Below are 23242 nucleotides of genomic sequence, written 5' to 3'. Positions count from 1 at the left end.
TTTCTTTGCCAGTACCATGCTGTTTTTATCACAGTGGCTTTGTAGTATAGTTTTAAATTGGGAATTGTTACACCTGGTGCCATGTGTCTGTTGCCTAAAATGGCTTTTGCTATTCTAGGTCTCTTATGGTTCCAAATGAATTTTTGGATTTTTTTTCTAGTTCTGTGAAATATAGTGTTGGAATTTCAATTGGCATTGCATTGATTGCATATAGCAGTTTTGGTAGTATGGCCATTTTCACTATGTTGATTCTTCCTACCCAGGAGCAGGGGATATCTTTCCATTTTTTTATATCCTCTTCAATTTCTTTTTTCAGAGTGCTGTAGTTTTCAGTGTAGAAATCTTTTGTTTCTTTTGTTAGATTGATTCCTAGATACTTCATTTTTTTTGGATGCTATTGTAAAAGGAATTTTTCCCTTATTTTTCTCTCTGTGTGTCTGTTATTTGTGTATAAGAAGGCTATTGATTTTTGGGTATTCACCTTGTATCCAGATACTCTACTGAATCTGTCAATTAAGTCTAGAAGTTTTTTGGTGGAGTTTTTTGGATCTTCAATGTAGAGTATCATATCATCAGCAAATAATGATAGTTTAACTTCTTCCTTTCCTATCTTTATTGCTTTAATTTCTTTCTCTTGTCTAATTGCTGTGGCTAATGTTTCCAGAACTATATTGAAGAGAAGTGGTGATAGTGGGCATCCTTGTCTTGTTCCTGATTTTAACATGAAGGTTTTCAGTTTTTGGCCATTCAATATGATGTTGGCTGATGGTTTTTCATAAATAGCCTTTATTAAATTGAGGTATAGACCATCTATTCCAATTTTTTGCAGGGTTTTTATCATGAATGGGTGTTGAATTTTATCAAATGCTTTTTCTGCATCTATTGAGAGGATCATATGGTTTTTGTCCTTGACTTTGTTAATATAATGTATTACATTCACTGACTTTCGTATGTTGAACCACCCTTGCATCTCTGGAATAAATCCGACTTGGTCATGATGGATGATCTTCTTAATAATCCTCTGTATTCTGTTTGCTAGTATCTTATTAAGGATTTTTGCATCTATATTCATTAAGGAGATTGGTCTGTAGTTCTCCTTTTTGGTTGTATCTTTCTCTGGTTTGGGAATCAGAGTGATACTTGCTTCCAGGAATGAATTTGGAAGTATAGCTTCTCTTTCAATTTCATTGAAAAGTTTGAAGAGTAATGGTAGTAGTTCTTCTCTAAATGTCTTGTAAAATTCAGCAGTGAATCCATCAGGGCCTGGGCTTTTCTTTGTTGGTAAGTTTTTAATTACATTTTCAATTTCACTGATTGTGATTGGGGTGTTTAAAATGTTTTTATCTTCTTCGTTCAACTTTGGTAATTCATAAGTATCTAGAAATCTGTCCATTTCTTCTGTGTTTTCCATTTTATTAGAGTACAGGTTCTCAAAGTAGGTGTTCATGATCCTCTGGATTTCTTTCGGATCTGTTGTGACTTCGCCTTTTTCATTCCTAATTGCATGGATCTGAGCCTTTTCTTTCCTTTTTTTGATAAGATTAGCTAAGGGTTTGTCAATTTTATTTATTCTTTCAAAAAACCAGCTCTTTGTTTCATTTATTTTTTGTATCGTTTTCTTAATTTCAATTGCATTGATTTCTGCTCGGATCTTTATAATTTCCTCTCTTGTTCGAGCTTTGGGTTTTTCTTGCTCTTGTTTTTCTAGGAGTCTAAGTTTCATCGTTAAGTTGTTTATTTGAGCCCGCTCTGTTTTCCTAGTGTGGGCATTCAATGTTATGAATTTTCCACGTAGAACTGCTTTCATTGTGTCCCAAAGATTCCTGTATGTTGTATTGGCATTCTCATTTATTTGTAAAAACTGTCTAATTTCTTCTTTAATTTCCTCTGTAATCCATTGATTGTTTAGGAGAGTGTTGTTCAGTTTCCATGTGCTTGTGAAGTTTCTATAGTTTCTTGTGCTATTGATGTCTAGTTTGATTGCACTATGATCTGATAATAAACAGGGGATGACTTCAATTTTTTTGCATTTATTTAGACCTGTTTTGTGAGCCAGTATGTGGTCTATTTTGGAGAATGATCCATGTGCAGCCGAAAAGAATGTATATTCTGGTTTTTGGGGGTGGAATACTCTATAAACATCTATTAAGTCCATGTGTTCCAAAGCTTGGTTCAGTTCTATTATTTCATTGTTGATTTTCTGCCTAGTAGATCTGTCAATTTGTGATAGTGGGGTATTTAAATCCCCCACTACAATTGTATTAGTGCTTATTTGGTTTTTCATGTTACTTAATATTTGTTTTATATAGTTGGGGGCATTTATATTTGGTGCATATATGTTTATGATTGTCAGCTCTTCCTCTTGAATTGTTCCCTTTACAAGGATGTAGTGTCCTTCTTTGTCTCTCTTAATGAGTTTTGGTTTGAAATTTACTTTATCTGAGAATAAGATTGCTACCCCTGCTTTTTTCTGGACTCCTGACGCATGGAGAATTGTTTTCCATCCTTTCACTTTCAGTCTATGGACTTCCTTTTGCACTAGGTGTGTTTCTTGTATACAACATATTGTTGGATTTTGCTTCTTAATCCATTCTGCCAATCTGTTTCTCTTGATTGGTGAATTGAGGCCATTAACATTGATGGTTACAACTGATATATTTTGACTTATTCTTGTCATGTTTTTGTCCATTTGTTGACTCTTTTTACTTTTTCTCCCATCTCCTTTTAGTTTCTTGCCTTGCCTATTTGATTTGGTCTGTTGGGCCTCATGTTATTGTGAATTTCGTTGTCCTTTTCTAGGATATTGTTTAGAATTCCTTGCAGTGCTGGTTTGGTGTTCATGAAATTTCTCAGGTGCTCTTTGTCGTGGAAGTATTTTATTTCCCCATCTATTTTGAAAGAGAGTTTTGCAGGATACAAAAGTCTAGGTTGGAGATTCTTTTCTTTTAGGACTTGGAATACCTCACTCCAGGCTCTCCTTGACCTAAGGGTTTGTGTTGAAAAGTCTGCTGTGATTCTAATGGGCTTCCCTTTGCATGTGATTTGTTTCTTTTCTCTTACTGCTTGTAGTATTTTGTTTTTCTGTTGGATTTCTGGAATCTTGATTATTATATGTCTAGGTGTAGATTTTTTTTGATCGTGGCTAGTTGGGGTTCTATATGCCTCACTTATCTGTATGTCTAATTCTTCCCTTCTGTTTGGGAAGTTTTCTGTCATTAATTCTGTGAAGAGCTTTTTTATATCATTTGTGTTTTCTCCTGTTTTTTCATGAATTCCTATCAGTCTTATGTTATTTTTCTTTGTATCGTCTAGGAGTTGTTGGATTGATTTCTCATGATCCCTTACTGTTTTTAATAGACCTCTTTTTTCACGGTCACTGACTGCTATCCTATCTTCTATATCTGAAATTCTATCTTCGCAATCTTTTATTCTGTTTCGTACACTTTCAATAGAGTTTTTAATCTCCTGGATATCTGTTTGAATCTGTTTTATGGATTCCATTTCTTTCCTCTGTTGGCATTCATTGTTTCCATTTCTTTCTTATGCTGAGTCTTCATGGCTTCTATCATGTTCTTGAGCTCATCTATTTTTTTGTCAGTTTCTGCTCTAGAGTCTCGAATCATGACTTCCATTTTGCCCATCATCTCTCTGGTTAACTGGGAAATTATTTCTGATTTGAATTGTTCTAGAGCCTGATTGATCTGTTTTGTTACCTCCTGTGCTATGGGTCCAGGGTGTCCTGTTGGTTCACTATCAGACTTTTCATCCTCATTTGTCCTACTATTTGCCATTGGTGAACTGGAAATCTGTTTTTGTGTCTTGCTTAAGTGTTTTCTCATTTTTATTTTTATTGTTGGGTTGTCCTTCTTTAATTTCTGGGTATTACTTAAATTTTCCTAATATAGTTCCGTTTTAGCTTTTGATTTTCTAATGACTCATAGACATCCTCATTTTCATAATATCAGAGAAAACAACTCTTAAATCAATCACAACCCTTTATCCCAATTGATACATTCAGCAGCCCAATAGGATCAGGCACAGCTTGCAAACTGACCACTTGTGGTAGTCATTAATGTATCACCTTTAACTCATGTGATCTGCTCTGATTTGAATACATGGACTCAAAGGTCTCTTCTCATTTTCCATTCTGCTATCACGTGGACATCTGCCCCTGGAGAGTTCACATTTTCCAGCGTGAATTCATCATTTCACCTCTAAACCTGAGCATTCATTTTTTAAAAATTGTATGTCTGATTTATTTCACTTAATATTATGCTCTCGAGATTCATCCATTTACCTAAAAATGGCTCGTTTATCCTTCTTTATGGTAGAGTAGTACTCCATTGTGTATAAATACCCCATTTTCTTTATCCATTCATTTGTTGATGGGCATATGGACTATTTCCAAGATTTAGCTATTACAAATTGTGCCAAGGGCCGGGGATTTAGCTCAGTGGTTCTGGTCCCTACCTCACAAGTACAAGGACCTGAGTTTGATCCCTGATTCAAAAAAAATTTTTTTGTGCTGATATAAACATGGGTATGCATATAGTACTGTGGTATGATGCTTTTAACTCTCTCAGAAAGATACCTAGATGGGGAACAGCTGGGTCAGATGGAATCCCTAGCTTAAATTTTTAGAGGAATCTCCATATTGATTTCCACAGTAGTCGCACCAATTTACATTACCACCAACAATGGAGAAGTGTTCCTTTTTTCTCCTCAGCCTTTCCAGCATTTGTTATTGGTTGATTTCTTGATGACAGCCATTCTTTCTGGAGTGAGATGGAATCTCAGCATCGTTTTGATTTGCAACTCTTGAATGACCAGGGATGTTGAATACTTTTTCATATATTTATTTGCTGTTTCTACTTCTTCATCAGAGAAGTCTATTCATTTCAGATGCCCAGTTTTGGATTGGGTCTTTAAATTTTAAGTTTGATTTTTTGTTTTAGTTCTTTTTTTGTTTGTTTTTGTTTTTTGTGTTTTGAGACAGAGTCTCACTATGTAGTTGAGACTGATCTGGAACTCACTATGTAGCCCAGGTTGGTCTCAAACTCACAGTGGTCCTCCTGCCTCAGCCTCCCAAGTGCTGGGATTACAGGCATGCACCACCATGCCAGGCTGTTTTAGTTCTTTATATACTCTAGATCAGTGATGGTGAACATTTTAAAGATTGAGTGCCCAAACTACAACCCCAAACCCACTTATTTATCACAAAGGGCCAAATTTGTAATTAAACCTGAGGAGGTTTTAGTTTAGAAAAAGCAATTCATATATTAAAATATTTTGTCATGAAAGAAAAATACACATGTGCTGTAGGTTCACCACCACTGTTCTAAATGTTAGTCCTGTGTCTAAGGAGTAGCTGGTAAAATTTTTTCACTTGCATCATTGCTATACCTCTTCCACCCTGAGTGGCCTTCACCAAGCAGGTGATCACTTGTGGGTTCATGTCATCATGTTGGGTGCCAGTTATCAGAGACCCCCTCAAGATGGGTTCTAATGTCCTGCTCAGCGCTATGATGCAAAGTTAAAGAGAAACTCAAAGACAGAATTAAGGAGACAGAGAAATGGGGAGCCAGGATAACCAATGCTCATGCAAGAAAGGCTGAACAAACAAAGGCCCTGAACACCCAGAGCTGTTGATATTTATTGGTGACACCATAGTTAGATTGAGGTAAAGGGGCCATGTGAGAGGATGTGTAGTTGCTATGGACACGTTACTGATGCAAGCAAGGCTTGTAAAGGAAAGACAAAACATTCTTGAATTAGGAATAGAACAGTCAAAATATAGGTTGTGGTTAAAAATTAACCTTGTCCTTTAAGTAAAGGTTTTAACTTGGGAAACAGAATTTGGGTAAGAGTCACCCTGACCTCAACAACATAGTCTTCAACCAGACTCTCTTCTCAAAACAAGCTAATTATGGGGTTAACTCTTTACAGCCTGCACTGCTCACAGACTACCTTGGGCATAATCCATAGGGAAATCCCCTACATTGTGGGTTGTCTTATCATTCTGTTGGTGATTTCTCTGGTTGTGCAAAAGAAAGCTTTATAATTTGATGTGATTCTAGTTGTTGATTCTTTGTAATATTTCCTGGGTGATCAGGATATTGTTCATAAAGTCTTTGCCTACAGCTGGGTGTGGCAGCGCATGCCTGTAATCCCAGCACTCAGGAGGCTGAGGCAGGAGGATTGCTGTGATTTTGAGACCACCCTGGGCTACATAGTGAGTTCCAGATCAGTCTCAACTACATAGTGAGACCATGTCTCAAAAAACCAAAAAAAAAAAAAAAGTCTTTGCCTACAACTATGTTTTCAAGAGTTTTAGCTATTCTATCTTCCATCAGATTAAGTGTTTCTGTTTTTATATTTAGATCTTTGATCCATTTCAATTTTAGTTTAGTGTATGGTAGGAGATATGAATCTAAGTTCAATCTTTGGCATGTGGAAAGCCAGTTTTACCAGGACCATTTATTAAAGAGGCTATCATTCTTCCTGTGAAGGTATTTGGGCTCTTTGTTAAAGAAAAAGGTAGCTGAATCTGTTTGGAGTTTCTGTTTCAGTTGTTTGTGTGTCTTCTGCTCCTTTCCACTGATCCTTGGGTGGTTTTTTTTTTCAAGTACCATGCTGTTTTTATCATGGTAGCTTTGTAGTATAACTTCAAATTGGGAATTGTGCTGCCCCCTTCTTTCCCCGTTGCCCAGAACTGATTTTGCTACTCTAGGTCTCTTCTGTTTCCATATGAATTACAGATTTTTTTTCTCTAGTTGAAGAATACTACTGATATTTTGCTTGGGACTGCAATGAATCTGCACAACAGTTCTGGAAATATGGCCATTTTCACTATATTGGTTCTGCCTGTCCAAGAACAGGGGATATCTTTCCATATTCTGATATCCTCTTTGATCTCCTTTTTCAGAGTACTGTAGTTTTCATTGTATAGATCATTCACTTCCTTCATTAAACTGATTCCTAATAAGTGTTTCATTTTTCTTGATATTATTATGAAAGGTGATGTTTTCCTAATTTATCTCTCAAAGGCTGGGGATTTAGCTCAGTGGCACCAGGCCTGCCTCAAAAGTGCAAGGTTCTGAGTTCAATCCCTGGTACCCCCCAAAAAAACATCCTTAACCTAATTAATCTCTCAATGAGTTTGTTATTTGTGTACTGGAATACTGTTGATTTTTGAGTGCTCACTTTGTATCTTGCTATGCTGATGAATTTAGTTACTAAACCTAGGAGTCTTTTGATGGAGTTACTGGGGTCTTCTATGTAGTGTATCATGTCATTAGTAAATAATGATAATTTAATTTCTTCCTTTCCTATCCTTATTCCTTTTATTTCTTTCTCTTATTTAATTGCTCTGGCTAATGTTTCCAGAACTATATTGAACAGGAGCAGTGGTAGTGGGCATCTTTGTCTCATTTCTGATTTTAGTGTGAAAGCTTTCAGTATTTGACCATTTTAATATGATGTTGGCTGCTGGTTTGTCACAGATGGCTTTGTCTGCTTGTTTGTCTTTGTTTTTTTGGTACTGGGGATTGAACTCCAGTCCTTGTGCTTGTGAGGCACATAGATGGTTTTATCATATTGAGATAAAGGTCTTCCATTCCAATTTTCTTTAGGGTTCTTATCATGAATGGGTGTTGGACTTTGTCAAATGTTTTTTCTGCATCTGTTGAGATAAACAGGTGTTTTTCTTGTCTTTGGTTCTATTCATGTATTATATCTATTGATTTGTATACATTAAACCATCTGTGCATCCCTGGGATGAATCCTTCTTGGTAACGATGTAAAATTTTATTGATGATTTGTTGCATTCTGTTTGCCAGTATTTTACTGAGGATTTTTGCATCTATATTCATTAATGAGACTGGCCTATAGTTATCATTTTTTGGTTGGATCCTTCTCTGGTTTTGGGATCAGGATAATGCTTGCTTCCAGGAATGACTTTGTGAGTACTGCTTCCCTTTTGAGTTTGTTAAAGAATTTGAGAAGTAGTGGCATTAGATCTTCACTAATGTTTTTGTAGAATTCAGCAGTGAATCCATTAGGACCTGGGCTTTTATTTGTTGGCAGTTTTTAAATTACTTCTTTACTTTTATTGATGGATACTGGATTATTTAGAATTTTTACATGTTCTTTATTCAGCTTTGATAATTCATATGTATCTAGGAATCTGTCCATCTCTTCTGAGTTTTCCATCTTATTAGAATACAGGTTCTCAAAGTAGGTACTGATGATCTATATTTCTGCAGGAGTCATTTTCACTTCATCTTTTTCCATTCCTGATTTCGTGAATTTGGGTCTTTCCTTTTTCTTTTTTTTATAAGGTTGGATAAGGGTTTATCTATTTTATTAATCTTTCAAAGAACCAACTCTTTGATCCATTATATTATTATCTTAGTCTGTATTGCATTAATTTCTGCTCTCATCTATAATTCTCTCCCTCATATCACTTTGGGTATAACTTTTCTTCCTTTTCTAGAAGTTTGAGGTTCAATATTAGGCTATTTGAGCTAGCTGTTTTTCTGTTGTGAGAATTCACTGCTATAAATTTCCCTGTAGGTCTGCTTTCAGTGCATCCTATAAATTGTGGTATATTGTACTGACATTATTAATTGCAGAAACTGTCTAATTTCTTCTTTAATTTCATCTGTGCTCTTCACCTTGTAGTTACCACCACATGAGAAGCCTCCAGAAAGCCACCTCCATCACTGGTGTCACTCACCCTGGGGGCTGTGTGGGGCATCTTCTCCCTTGCCAGTTGGGTTCCCTGGCTCTGTGGGGTGTATCACATCTGTGCTGTGTAACTTCTGTCCCAACAGTAAGAATTCCATTGTGACTCAACTCATCTATTACTTTTACTTTCCTCTTGGGCTGCCATGCCCTGTATCGTGCCTCCAGAAAGAATGGAAACTGAGGGCCAGGGATTTGGCTCAGTGGTGCCTGCACCTGCTTTGCAAGCACAAGGTCCTGAGTTCAATCCCCAGTACCAAAAAATAAAAATAAAAACCAAAAACAGACAAAACTGGAAACTCAGCTGACATAAATTCTTGGATTCTGTGAAGGGAGATTTAAAATCAAGGTGGCTGATTTAAAGGTAGATAAAGATTATGATGTGCTGGTCAGTTATAAAGCTGCAGATTGTATCAAAATTTCAAAAGTCATCTGTGACCCATTGGTTGTTCAGGAAGGTGTTATGTGTTGGTTTGTTTGTTTGAGACAGGGTCTCGCTGACTTGGAACTCACTATGTAGCCCAGGTAGGTCTCAAACTCACAGTGATCCTCCTGCCTCAGCCTCCTGAGTGCTGGGATTACAGGCACGTGCCACTCTGCCAGGTGGGAAGGTGTTATTTAATTTCCAAGTGTTTGTGTAGTTTTTGTGATTTCTTTTGCCATTGATTTCTAATTTCATTGCACTATTATCTGATAATATACATGGGCTAATTTCAGTTCTTTACATTTACTTCAGCATGTTCTATGAGCTAGTACATGGTCTATTTTGGAGAAAGTCCCATGTGCTGCTGAGAAGAATGTATATTCTGTTGTTGTAGAGTGAAACGCTAAGTCCATTTGTTCAATGGTTTGATTCAACTCTGATATTTCTTTGTTGATTTTTTGTCTAGTTGATTTACTTGTGACAATGGGATATTGAGGTACCTGAAGACAGTGTTATTAGTGCTTATCTGATTGGGGGGCATTGAGACAGAGTTGTACTTTGTAGATCAGGCTGGCCTTGAACTTGGGGCAATCATCCTGCCCAGCTTCCACAGTACTGGGATTACAGGTGTGCACCACCACACCTGGCCTGCTTATCTGGTTTTTCATATCCATTAGCATTTGTTTTATATAGCTGGAAGCACTTGTATTTAGTGTGTGTATATATATACATATATGTATATATATATATATATACACATACATATATATATATGTATATATATTTGCAATTGTTATCTCTTCCTCTTGGATTGTTCCCTTAACAAGTATGTAATGACCTTCTTTATCTCTTATGATCAGTGTTGGCTTGAAATCCACTTTGTCTTCAAATAGAATAGCTGTGCCTGCTTTTTTCTGGGATCCAGTCTCATGGAGTATTGTTTTCCATCCTTTGACTTTCAGTCAATGAATTTTTCAGTCAAATGTGTCTTGTATACAGCATATTGTTAGATCTTGTTTCTTGATCCATTCTGCCAGTCTGTTTCTTTTGATTGGTGAATTGAGAACATTTACATTGACAGTTACAACTGATATGTATTGACTTAGCCTTGTAATACTATTTTCTTGGTTTTGGATCCCTTTCTTTCCTTCTTTGTAATTGCTTGCCTTGCCTAGTAGACTCATTCTATTGGGATTCTTGGAATTGTCTTCATCGTCTTTTTGTAGAATGTCCTTCAGAACTTTTTGGAGTGCTGGTTTGGTGGTCATGATTTTTTTTCTGGTGTTCCTTATCACAGAAGTATTTTATTTCTCCATCGACTTTGAAAGATAATTTTGTAGGGTACATTAATTTGGGTTAGAGGTTGTTCTTTTTTAGTGGTTGAAATGCTTCACTCCAGGCTTGGTTTGACTTAAGGGTTTGTGTTGAGAAGTCTGCTGTGATTCAGATGAGTATCCCTTTATAAGTGATTTCTTTTCTCTTAACAGCTTTTTTTTCTAACAGCTTTTAATATTCTCTTGTGTTGAATTTCTGGAATCCTATTATGTGTCTTGCTGTAGTTTTTTCTGATCATGGCTATTTAGAGTTCTTATGCCTAACTGATCAAATTCTTATTCCATGTTTGGAAAGTTTTGTTATTATGTCAACAGGTTTTTTATGCCCTTTGTGATATCTTCTGATGCTTCATCAATTCCAGTGAACCTTTTATTAGTCTTCTTTGCATCATCTAGCAGCTGTTGGGTTTATTCTTCATTGTCCCTTGCTATTTTTTAAGAGATCTTTCATTTGATGATTTCCAGCCACAACCCTGTCTTCTAGATATTCTGTTTTCACATTGGTTGACTCTACTACATATACTTTCAGGACAATTATTTTTCCTCCCTGGTTTTGGGGATCAACTCAGGACCTTGTGCTTAGGAGGAAGGCGCAGTGCCACTGAGCTAAATCCCTGGCCCTTCAGTGCAATTTTTAATGTCCTGGATTCCTATTTGAGTCTGTTGTATGGAGTCCATCTCTTTTCTATATTGGTAATTCATGGTTTACATGTCTTTTATAAGCTTATATTTTAATTTTATTTTTAGTTATTTATTTTTTGAGACAGGGTCTCACTATATAGTTGAGACTGACCTGGAACTATGTAGCCCAGGCTGATCTTGAACTCACAGTGATCCTCCTGCCTCAGTCTCCTGAGTGCTAGGATTACAGGTGTGCACCACCATGCCTGGCATTAAGCTTGTATTTTAAAGACAATCTATATTCTAGATACACTAACAATTTCTTTTATTATCTTCATCATCTCTTTAATTATCTGTGTAATTATTTCTATTTTTTTGGTTAAGAGACTTATTCATTTGTTTTGTTACTTCTGCTGCTACCATTTTGGAAAATTCAGTTGGGTGGCTTTGGATTTCTTCCACCTCAATGCCCTATGGATTTGCCTTGGTTGAGTTTAAGGTAATGGGTTGTGTAGTACTTCATTATTTTCTGATTTTCTATTTTGTTGCTGTTTTCTCTAATTCCAAGTTTGCAAATTGCTTGTTTTTTTATTTTTGGCACTGAGGATCAAATTTGGGACCTTGCACTTGTGAAGCAGGCAGTGGAACCACTGAGCTAAATCCCTGGCTGTAATTTGCTATGGTAGGTAGCTTTATTACTACTATCAGATCTCTTTAGGAAATGGCTACTTTTCAGAGATGGCCTCCAAGCATAGCTGGCTTGTGAGTCTGTCCCAGGATCCTTCATCTCCAATTTATTAGGGATGTACAGCCTGTTTGGCCTAACACCCAGTTCTCTGGTACTGGACTATAATATTGTTGATGATCCCCAGACAATCCTGGTATTGACATAAATGGAAGATCAGATAATCATAGCAACTATGCCACCTTGGCTAAAGTAGTATAATCAGTAATAACAATAACATCAAACACAGAATGGAAAATGACATGCTGTGATAACTGTTAATTTGCCCCCTTTAACCATAGGTACAAGATGTATAGTTATGCAATAAACCAATCTGAAAATTGTGTAGAGTAAATATCCTCTCAACAGAGTGATTTTACCTTAAGGGGAAATTTTTATTTTTTTTTATTTGGCCTTTTTTTTGTACTGGGGCTTGAACTTGGGTCCTTGCACTCATGAGGCAGGTGGTGGAACCACTGAGCTAAATCCCTGGCCAGGGGAAAAATTTTAGAGACAAGAGGAAAAAAAGAGAAAAACACAGAAGAGAAAGAGATTAGAAGTAAGGCTGAAGGATAAAGGAAGATTACTCAAGCCTTAGGAAACTGGTAAAGAAGACAGGAAGGAGAGAAAGAAAGAAGGAAAAAACAAAAACAAAAATAAAACAAAACAAATAATTAAAATAATGTGCACACTCATGGAAAAATAAAAAGAACAGAATTTTTTTTTAAATTAGCAAAGAGAGCCACAGATTTAACTCAGTGGTTCTGTTGCCTGCCTCATGAGCGCAAGGTGCCAAGTTTGATCCCTGATAACAATAAATAAATAAATAAATAAATAAATAAATAAATAAATAAATAATAGCAAAGAAAAAAAACAGGGAAGAAATTTCTGTTTTCAAGCCTATGATTATCTTTTGGGGTCTACAATTTTGTGGAAGGGTCCAATTCAGGATGTGACTGCTCTCACTAACAAAGGAGGCAGTCAGAACTCAGATCTGTGACAGATAATCCCAGCAAGCTTACAATAAGGTTAGGGTGGGGTGCTAGTTCTGATACTTTCAAATCCATGAAGATTCAGGCTGATCCTGACTTCTGGTTGTGAGGGTGGGTCCTGAGTCCGTTAGCTTGTAATATTTGGGGTGTCTTTTGTGGCCTGCCTGTGGCTCCCTGACCCTGGATATCTCCTGTGGTTTTCCCTCAGCCAGTCACTGTGGGAGTTTAACGCTGGAGGCTCTGAGATGAAGCCAACACACAGCTGCTCTGAGTCCTGGGTTCAGTTGGCTCCTCCCTAAACTGGCATCCGTCCAAGCACTTTCTCCAAGGGATTTGGCAGTCCCTGGACTAGAGTCTCACACCAGCTGTTATATCACACAGCATCTACTCCTCTGTTCTACTAGTGTATTTCTCCCTGGAGGTCTTTGGAGTCCCCCACTTTCACTGTGTCTCTGTAGATTCATTCTTCCTTTCTCATACCAGGAGCCAGGGAGATAATGCAAGTTGACCCTTCACTTTTCTGCACTAAGATCTGTCTTCAATTTCTCTGTAAGGTACATTTTTCCCCCTTCAGATCCTTCCTGGGTCTCAAGGATCCACCTCCCTCCTCTTTTTCTTGCCTAAGTTGTTATTTTCCCGTGTCTGGATTCCTGATTTGTTGCTGCTTACCACTTTGCCATATTCCTGGAAGTCTGAGACATTCTCAGTGCAGTCTTTAACGAGGACCTACAATGTAGAGAGACTACAACAAGGAGCAAGATGTGCTTTTAAAGTCTATTCTGCTGCAACATAGTGCCTATTGTTAACAATAAGGTACTGGACACTTAAAATTTTGTTGAGAAGGTAGATCTCACATTACATGTTCTTACCACGCACACACAGACACAAAAACAAAATGACATCAAAATTTTTTTTAAAAAATTTTAAAGGCACACAAGAAAACCTTTCGAGGTGAAAGATGTATTTATGACTTTGTGTTGATAGTAATATGAAGATAGATTTCCAAACCAGTTAAATGAAATAAAAAATATCCAGTACTGGCAAAGATGTGGAGAAAAGCACACTCTCCTCATTTGATGTGTGTGTGGGGAAGCAGTAAACTGGTACCTTTTGAACGCCAATTTATTTGTTTTGTTTCACAGTACTGTATCACCAGCGGTTTTATTTTTTTATTTTTAAAAATTTTGAGACAGGATCTTGCTAAGATGCCCAGATGATCCTCAGGGACTTGAACTTATGATCCTCCTGCCTCAGCCTCCCTCAGTGCTGGAATTACAGGCACGTGCCACCATGTCAGGCTGAATGGCAATCTGGCAGTGCCTATCAAAAAAAAAAATACTCATAGCTTTGAAACCTCATTCTACTTCTAGAAGTCTTTCCTATAAAAATATAAGCATAAGTAGACAACAATTTATATAATGAATGTTCACTGTAGATTATATGTAATATATAAAAATTAGGAAGAAATCTAAGTGTCTGACATATGATTTAACTATAGCATAAAACACACCCTGCCGCCACCGTAATGAACAAGGTAGATCTGTACATACTGGTGGGAAAGAAGCCCTTGATACACTGTTTCCTGGGGAAGCGGGGCTATAGGATGTGTGTGTAAGCATTATAACATATCTATTTTTCAAATGACAGTAAAAAACAAAACAAGCTACATATAGAAAACTACATATGTGTACATAAATATGGCATCATTTGCATATGTTTTGAAAAAGGTGCTGAAAGCCACCCCACCTCCACTCCCGCCACTGGCTGCTGTGCCTGGGAGAGGGAAGAATGCAGACAGAGAAAGAAGGAAGGAGCCCTGGGCTTATGAACAAGGACATATAATCACTTCCCCCAATGCAAACAGGAACTACTTTGCAATAAAATAAACAAAAAGAAGCAGAAGAAAAAAGAGAAAGAGGAGTCAGCACAGAGGCAGCACTGGCTTAGGGACCTCTGTCCCAGTACTGACTCAACACTGGGTGACGGCCTCCCCCCCCCATTCTTAGTAGGACTTTGGGCCCTCAGGGTGCCCACTTTTAGGGTGCAAGAGGCTATGGTTTTCTCAGCTGTTCATGGGAAGTAGGGGTCTTCTTAACTCTGTCTTCCTCCGCACCCAGGAGTCTCCACCTGCCTCTCCCTGGGTGCAGCTGAGGCCCAAAGTAGTTTCAGCTGCACACCTGTATGCAGGTGCTTCAGTGAGTGCGGAGGCTCTCTGGCCTCTGGCCTCCTCTCAGTCTGTCCCTTGAGTGTGGCTCTGGTCCCACTTCTGGCCTCTCCAGAAATTGTCCCTGCTCTGATCTCTGGCCTGGCGAAGGTGAAGCCTGGACCTCTCAAGTGGTATTCAAGTCCCTTGCGACTGGCTCATCCTCAGCACTTCCCCACTGTGAGCTCTGCCAGCCTAGACCTGTCCTTCATCCTCAGAGTCCCTACCTCTGAGACCTTCATTCTGCCCCACATCCTTTTCCTCCCCAAACTTTAGTCTTTTCTCTCCCAGTCTCAATGTGCTGATTTTTTTTCTCCTATTCATCCTACAAGACCCTGTTCACATGCTCTCTCCTCTATGAAGTCTCACATAGTCCTTCCAACAAGAAGGTTCCCCTCTCTCTTCTGAGTCTCCATTTCTATCTTGTGATGCACTGTGCCAAGCACTGGGAGTGGCGCATACAAGTTGTCAGTTTATTTAACTTTACAGATTAACACTGCAATTTTCCAGATGAGGAAACTGAGATCCAAAAAGAGAAACCAACTTGCCCAGGCTCACCTCCAACATGCAGATTCCTGCCATTCTGTCTCTGCTGCTTGTGTCTCTGGGCCTCTTGGACTCCCTTCAGGTATGGTCATCCTTCACATTCCCTATCCTGGAAGAGCTGAACCCTGAAAGGAAGAAAAGAATGTCTATGCTTCCGTGGGGAAGGTGGCTCCACCAAAGGAAATAGCACTGGTATTAGGGTACACAACACACAGCCAGAAGCTCCCAATCTCTTCTCCCTGGGGGGTTGCAGCCCGTTGGCATTTCTCAGCAGAGCAAGTCCCACCTCAGGGCAACTGCGTTGTCACCAGACACGGTGGGAGGAGGTTGCCCAAGCAGAGATAAGGACCCTAAACCTCCCTACTGCAAAGTAAGTTGTAGATTCACTGACTCCCATCATGGAAAAAGAATGTTCAGGATTAGTCAGAAAGAGGCATAAAAGGATTTATTGGTAGGAATTATAAAAGTACACACTCAGAGAAATAGAGTGTGGGCCCTTTTGAGAGGTATGCTTTCTTTTGGAACCGGGGACATTTATGTTTCTCTCAAGGGTGTAAAGACCTGCGGTAAAGCTGGCCCACTGTCCAGAAGGGTACTGGCCCATTTTACAGGTAGAAACTCAGTTCAGGTTTTCATTTTTTTAGATGATACCTTAATAATTCTTTGAATTCTATCAGTCTGTTCTTTTATTTTAAGAGCAGGTTTCTGTTCTATATTCTCTCAACTAAGCCAATTTAAGGACTTAGAGTATTTTTTAGGTATTCCGGATGTAATGGAAGGAAAGGAGCCTAAGTTAACCAAGGAATGCCCACAATGGATGGCCTCGGGTGACTAAAACTGGGTCCCAAAAGTTACAGTCATTTCAAAAGTGTCTTTATTTCCTCTATCCTACCTCAGGGTGACAGGTCCATCATCTCTCCCTCAGGTCCAGAGGCACTCCATCACACGACGAGACATTTTCTCTCAAGAAACACCGCTGGACATGGCCCTGGCCTCCTTTGATGACCAGTACGCTGGCTGTGTGACAGCCATGACAGCTGCCCTCGCGGAACTCAATGACACAGAGTTCCAGGCCAACAAAGTCTATGCAGAAGGCTGGGCACTGGCAAGCAGCCAGTGGCAGGAGCGCCAGGCCTGGGGGCCAGAGTGGGGCTTGAGCGCTACCCGGCCATCCCCGCCGCCCCCTGGCTTCCGGGATGAGCATGGGGTGGCCCTTCTGGCCTACACCGCCAACAGCCCCCTACATAAGGAGTTCAATGCAGCTGTGCGTGAGGCTGGCCGCTCCCGGGCCCACTACCTCCAGCACTTCTCCTTCAAGACACTCCATTTCCTGCTCACAGAGGCCCTGCAGCTGCTGGGCACAGGCCAGCGTCCACCCCGGTGCCTCCAGGTATACCGAGGGGTGCATGGCCTGCGTTTTCGGCCTGTAGGGCCTGGAGCCACAGTAAGGCTGGGGGGCTTCACCTCTGCATCCCTGCAGAATGTCGCAGCCCAGCAGTTTGGAGAGGACACCTTCTTTGGCATCTGGACCTGCTTAGGGGCTCCTATCAGAGGTTACTCCTTCTTCCCTGGAGAGGAGGAGGTACTGATCCCTCCCTTTGAGACCTTCCAAGTGATCAATGCCAGCCGACCAGCCCAGGGCCCTGCTCGCATCTACCTCCGGGCCCTGGGCAAGCGCAGCTTGTACAACTGTGAGTACATCAAAGGTGAGGAGGGCACGGAGTGGCACCTGTGTGGAAGGTGGGTTTCGACATCCAGTCCAAGAGTGTGCACACATTTGGAATGCAAACCAGCAGTACAAACAGGTCATATGCACGAGCCTCTCTAACCCTTCATGTCAGGGGAGGCCTAGACTTCATGTCCCTGAGGCCACCTGCCTGCTACTGCAAGGCTGAAGAAGGCTCCCTGACCAAGGCAGGGGTCTTGGACCAGTCTCTCTTCCTGGCTGGAAGCTGGGAGGGAATTATTTTCTAGTCACATTATCGATACACAGACTGCTTTTGCCAAAAATGAGTAAGAGCCCCAACAGAATTTCCAGAGTGTTTTTATGAGGCAGATGTGCTATCACGTCCTAGGCAGGTGTGTGTGTGTGTGTGTGTGTGTGCGTGCGCGTGCGTGCGCATGTGCACTCACACACACTAGTGTTGTCCCTCTAAACTCCAGTTCCAGCTATGATCAGGCAGGCGTCGGCTGCTCCTCCCGTTCATCCTCCAAGGCTTGCCAGGGGACAAATCATGAGAATGGGGCAGGGGGTGATCATGAGGATTGAACCCAGGGTCCTTGTACTGAGCTACATCCCCAGCCCCTCTCCTTTTTGAGAAAGGGTCTCACTTTAAGTTGCTAAATTGCCTACGTTGAGGTCAAACTTGCAATCCTCCTGCCTCAGCAGTACGGGAGGCACCGTACTGCTGGAATTACAGGCATGTGCTACATAGCTAGCTTAGTATGGGCCCATTCTTCATCTCGGAAGGGCTGTGGTCTGCTATTTCTGGCAGAGTGAGGCCCAGTTTTCACAGCCAGAAGCAGGTAGTTCGCTGGAACCATAGTTTCTACCTTCAGGTCCCATTCGACCAGCAAAGTGGGCATTCAGAGCTGGTGTGGTGGTGAGGCCAGGCCAAAACACAGACCAGCTCACCCTTCCGGCAGAGACAAGGTATGGGAGGGGGAGGCGGGCATGACAAAGGGGGTAAAATCAGGACAGGGGGTAAAATCAGGACAGGGAGTAAGGGTGGCTCAGAAGGGACTCTGACTTGGCTGGCCGGCTCCCTTGGACCCCCACCACTCCCTAGCTGGGGCAAGTCAGACTTAGCCATGAGAGGGCTGTCCCACCCTAGGGAACAGAATGAGGGGCCACAAACCAGCATTTTTGAGACCAAGTCAGGGCAGGTTGCCAGAGTGCCAAGGGCCCTTCCCATCTGGAGAATTACCGAGGCTTTGATTCTTCACTGTTTCTTTCCTCTAGACAAGAAGTGCAAGTCTGGGCCCTGCCGTCTGGATAGCTCAGGTAAGGGTGGGGCTCAGTGCAGGGATGAGCAGGGTTCTCAGGGTTGGGCCCTCACCTGGACCACCCTCTTGTAAGGAAAACTATGTCCTAATCAAAAAAAAGAATCCTACTTTTTTGGATCCCAGGCTGGCCTCAACGCATGAAGATCCACCTGCCTCAGCCTCCTGAATGCTGAGATTACAGGCTTGTGCCACCACACCCACCTCTCAAAGTGAGCCCTCTTAACCATACAGTTGTGGGGGTTGCTAAATTCTCCCAGAGGGTGTGCACTGTACCAAGTGGTGGCTGGGTTAGTAGATCCACCTGCTCTCTGGCTGGGCCTCCCCGTCCCTCGCAGGAGCGGGTGCTATCAGGCCTATTCTGGGGCTGCTCCCCACAGCATCCTTCAGGCTGCAGAACCCACCATCACTGTTCTCAGGCTCCTGCAGACTTGCCTTTGAAGTCCAATGCCAGGCCTTGGGTGAAGTCCTCGGCTCTAATGTAGGCTCTACCCTCTCTCTCTTGACAAATCTCTTCTTTCTCTGGGCCTTAGTTCCCTTATTTGTTTGTTTTGTTTTGTTTTTTGGTTTTTTTTTGAGACAGGGTCTCACTATGTAGTGAGACTGACCTGGAACTCACTATGTAGCTCAGGCTAGTCTCGAACTCACAGTGATCCTCCTGCCTCAGCCCCAAGTGCTGGGATTACAGGTGTGCGCCACCACGCCAGGCTGTTTTGTTTTTTGACACAGGGTCTCACTATGTAGTTGAGACTGACCTGGAACTCACTATGTAGCCCAAGCTGGTCTTGAACTCACAGTGATCCTCCTGCCTCAGCCTTCCAAGTGCTGGCATTACAGGTGTGCACCCCCATGCCCAGAAAATTCCCTTATTTCTAAACAAGCAAACAGGAGCAGACAACACCCAGGTGCTTTTTCTTCCCCTGAACTCTTGCTGTGCCAGGGCTAAGCTGGGCCAACACCTCTTCTGATGGGAACAGGACCCTTCTGGTGAAGAACAGCTATGACTGTCTCCTGCCTCCCTCCCCAGGGCTTTGAGAAGTAGGCAGGAAGGAACTCCAGCCTCTGCCTTGCTCCCCCATCCTCTCCGACACAACACTATGTAGAGTTCCATATACACTGGGCCATTAATCCTGTAACACTCCATGATGCAGGTCCTCTCATCACCCCATCCTACAGAGTACAGAAACAGGGCCCAGAGAGGAGAAGCAACCAGCCCTATACTGCACAGATAGCACGGGAGATGGGGCCCAGGCAGCATGGATCTAGAGCCAAACTCTGGACCACCCCACCAGGATGGACCCCACTTCCCCAGACATCACCTCACTTTATCTTCTCCATACTGCAGACTGTCAGAAGAAGGCAGGACCAGGCTATTACCCTCAGGGTACAATAGAGAACCAGAGGCAGCAGTGACACACCCAGGGTTACTGAGTTAGTGCAGGACCAGAAGCCAAGTGTCCAGCATCCAACTCAGGCTTTTTCTTGGGTTCTAGGGCAACTTCAGGCACTGGGAAAGGTTAGCTATCCACTCCCCCACCAGCACATCTCCTCCCAGGGTGTGGGCAGAGAAGCCAAATTCAGTGTCCCTGGGATCTACTCAGGTCTCCACCCCACATCCCAGCCCACCCTGAAACGCCTCATTTGTGCCTTCTGAAGACAGGGGACTGAAACCTGACAGCCTCTGGGTGTCTCTACTTCCTTCCTGAATCCTGCATATCAGTCTTTCCAGCTCTTGTCCCATCTCTCCATCTTCATGTCCTCATTTTGCTCCTAACTCTCTTCCTCTCCTGCCTCTGTTTTCCCTGCAGCCACAAGCCAGGCCTCCCTCTCTGCAGTCTGCTCCCTGCTGCTGTTGCTGTGGTTCCTGGGGACTCTTCCAGCAAGTCCATCCCGGCTCTGACCCATCAGACACCAAGCAGCCCCGCCTGTGCCTCCACCAACCGGAGGATGTTGGCCACGTGTGTGCTCTAAGTGTTCTCCAGCTCCCTGGTAAATCCATCTGCAGCTGCCAGACCTCTGGTGGACTCAGGAGTTTGGAGACTGAACCTTGGGCTCTAAGAGTAAGGCTCTTGCCAGAGGTGGGCAAGAGGTGGGAGGACTCCAGGACAGGTGGCTGCTCACTTGGAGACAGAAGGGGTGTTGGGGTAAGGGGAGAGCAGTTGGCCATGAGACTTGCGTGACTCAGATGCTCCCCCCTCACCCAGTGCTCCTAGTCACTCCTCAGGAAGCCGTCCCTGGCCTTTGCCACTGGCTGGGTTATGATCCCTACCATGGGTGTTCCCATGGGTCCCAGTCCATAGTTCCTGAGGGCAGAGACTAGGTCTGAAACACAGAGATGGCACCAGTAACTGTGTGAGTGTGAAAAAGAACTGGTGCCTGTGAATGGCTGTTTCCACTTAGATGCTTTCCACCTCTCCACACATCTGTGCAGGAATGGGTGGACCACGTCTAATTCCTAGGACAGAGACCAGGAAAAATGCAGAGGAAGAACTGGGCTCTCTCCTGGGATCCTAGTTATTTTTCAGCAAAGATGTAATTCCTGCTTGGATCTAAGCAAATTCTGTAATTTCTGCTAAGTTCTAAGGCTCTTGTCTGTAGAAATGAACTTGGATCCCTGACTTCTACCACCACAGGGCCCCAGGGGAAGACAGGACACTGGGGAGGTACCAGGTGCACACTTACTTTATTATGGGTGGAGGCTCTGGGGCCAAATGTCTGTATGGTCACCTGCTCTGGAAACTAGACCATGAATTTCCTTCCATGAGCCCTCAGGCAAGGATGGCAAGACTAAACTCCTGTAACAGCAGCTGCCTAGGAAGACAGGAAACGGAGCAGCTCTGTTTCTTATATAATAACTACACTTTTCCCTGAGAGCTCTAACTATGAGCATGGATATTGTTAGACTTCCTGCTCTTTTAGAAATTAAGGGAGTAGTTAGGACACGTAGACAACAGGGAATCCTTATGGACTGTGAAATCGGTAGTGTTGGTCCCGAAGAGAGCCACTGGCTGGCTTCTGTGAGGACCAGACACCTCCTGGCCTTGGCTATCCTTGCCCGGAGGTCCTGAGGCTGCGGCAGTGTCCTGGTACCCAGCCTGGTACCCTCACAGGGCCTGCACCAGAACCAGGAGGCTCATCACCAGTGCCATGGAGAAGAAGATGCCGAGGAAGAAGCGATCCATCACAAGGGCCAGGCGCTTCCAGTCCTCCTGGCGGTGCTGGGCTTCCCAGTGACTACGGAAGGTGCTGGCAATGGTGGCTACGTGGTGCAGTAGGGCTTCCTGGTAGCACAGACACCGTGGCTCATGGCAAGGGCCTGCTGGGAGCCCAGCAGGGGGCTGGGGACTGGGGGCTGGCTCGGGTGGCCTGGGCTGCCCACAGGGCTCCCCTCGCTCCCGTACACACAGTCCCTTTGCTAGGTGTCCCAGCAAGAGGGCCCGAGCCCAGGCTGGCACTGGGCGGGCACTGGGACCACAGTAATGCAGGTTCATGATAAGGATGGTCAGTGCTGTTGAGAAAGTGACCATGGTCATGGTGGCCATGTAGTACTTCCCTGCAAGAGACAGAGCCAGTTGGGGCTGGAGACAAGAACTTAGCGATCCTAAGTATCCCTTCTGCCTCCCCCACAAATTGGAACAGGCCCACCAGGAGGCTCCCAGGACAGAAGGGGAAGGAGGTAAGAGTCAAGTTCCTGCCACCTCTTTCCCACCGGTGCATTTTCAGAAGCTGCCTGTTCTCTCACTCAGAAGGCTCCAATAGTTACGGGCATGATCGGAAGCAAATTCTAATCCTTTCTGTACAACTGGGATGAGAGAATCTACCTTACAGGTTTGTGGTGCTGCTCACCTCAAATGTCAAGTGTACAGGAGAGAGCCTGGTACACAGGTAACGCTCTGTGCATTTTGCCTATGTTTATAACACTGGGCCAGGGGTGGTGGACTTACACCTAAAATCCCAGCACTCAAGAGTCAGAGGCAGGAGGAGTGCTGTGAGTTTGAGGCCAGCCTGGGATACGCAGTAATTTCAAGTACAGCCTGAACTATATAGGGAAAGTCTGTCTCAAAACACCAAAAATAAATAAAAATAAAATAAAACGGGCTAGGATTTAGCTCAGCGGTGCCGGCGCCTGCCTCGCAAGTCCAAGAACCCGAGTTCGATCCCTGGTGCTAAAATAAATAAATAAACACAATAAAACAAAATCAAACGACACGGGGGTGGGGGGCGGAGGACCAATCTTCCTGCACCTAGGCCTTGAGAAAAAGACTGACCCCCGGTGGGTGCTAGGGGCAGGGGTTCGCCCTGGCAGGTGCCTCCTCCCTTCCCTCAACCTCCCAAAGCCCCGGCCTACCATCACCCACGAGGAGCCCCAGGGCTCACCGATGAGCGGCACGCTCTCCGCCGGCGGCATGCTCTCGGCCAGCAGCAGCTGGAAGACGGTGAGCGCCAGCAGCACGGTGACGCCGAGCGACACCTTCTCGCCCGAGTCAGCAGGCAGGTGGAAAGCGAGCGGCGCGAGCAGCGAGATGAGCACGCAGGGGAGCAGCAAGTTGCACACGTAGGCGGCGGCCCGGCGGCGCAGGAGCAGCGTAAAGGTCACGTCCGCGTAGGGCTCGGAGCAGCAGCCGTAGGTGAGCACGCGCCGCCGCGCCG

At 43.1% G+C, this 23242-nt stretch overlaps 2 protein-coding genes across 3 annotated transcripts in view; one reads left to right on the top strand and one right to left on the bottom strand.

Annotated features, from left to right (window-relative positions):
- Positions 1 to 20835, top strand: part of Art1 (ADP-ribosyltransferase 1) — a 24036-nt gene extending 3201 nt beyond the window's left edge. Inside the window, exons 2-6 of one of the 2 annotated variants that reach the window (XM_033764188.1) lie at positions 15554 to 15671; positions 16515 to 16979; positions 17070 to 17295; positions 18552 to 18593; positions 20401 to 20835. In XM_033764188.1, coding sequence (XP_033620079.1) covers positions 15609 to 15671; positions 16515 to 16979; positions 17070 to 17295; positions 18552 to 18593; positions 20401 to 20492 — 888 coding nt within the window. In that variant the 5' untranslated portion in view covers positions 15554 to 15608 and the 3' untranslated portion in view covers positions 20493 to 20835. Of the gene's footprint in view, positions 1 to 15553; positions 15672 to 16514; positions 17296 to 18551; positions 18594 to 20400 lie in introns of both variants that reach the window. The other variant, XM_010603181.2, reaches the window with a different exon arrangement.
- A 682-nt stretch (positions 20836 to 21517) lies between these two features.
- Positions 21518 to 23242, bottom strand: part of Chrna10 (cholinergic receptor nicotinic alpha 10 subunit) — an 8472-nt gene continuing 6747 nt past the window's right edge. The window contains exons 4-5 of the mRNA XM_019204380.2: positions 22970 to 23241; positions 21518 to 22145 (exon numbers count right to left, since the gene is read on the bottom strand). Of these exons, the coding sequence (XP_019059925.1) occupies positions 21697 to 22145; positions 22970 to 23241 (721 nt within the window). The 3' untranslated portion in view covers positions 21518 to 21696. The remainder of the gene's footprint in view (positions 22146 to 22969; position 23242) is intronic.

This window comes from Fukomys damarensis, unplaced genomic scaffold (genome assembly GCF_012274545.1).
Source record: "Fukomys damarensis isolate Sample0158 unplaced genomic scaffold, DMR_v1.0_HiC HiC_scaffold_16, whole genome shotgun sequence".
Lineage (NCBI taxonomy): Eukaryota > Metazoa > Chordata > Mammalia > Rodentia > Bathyergidae > Fukomys > Fukomys damarensis.
The sequence above is the reverse complement of the archived record's forward strand: the minus strand, read 5'-3'. Positions and strand labels throughout refer to the sequence as shown.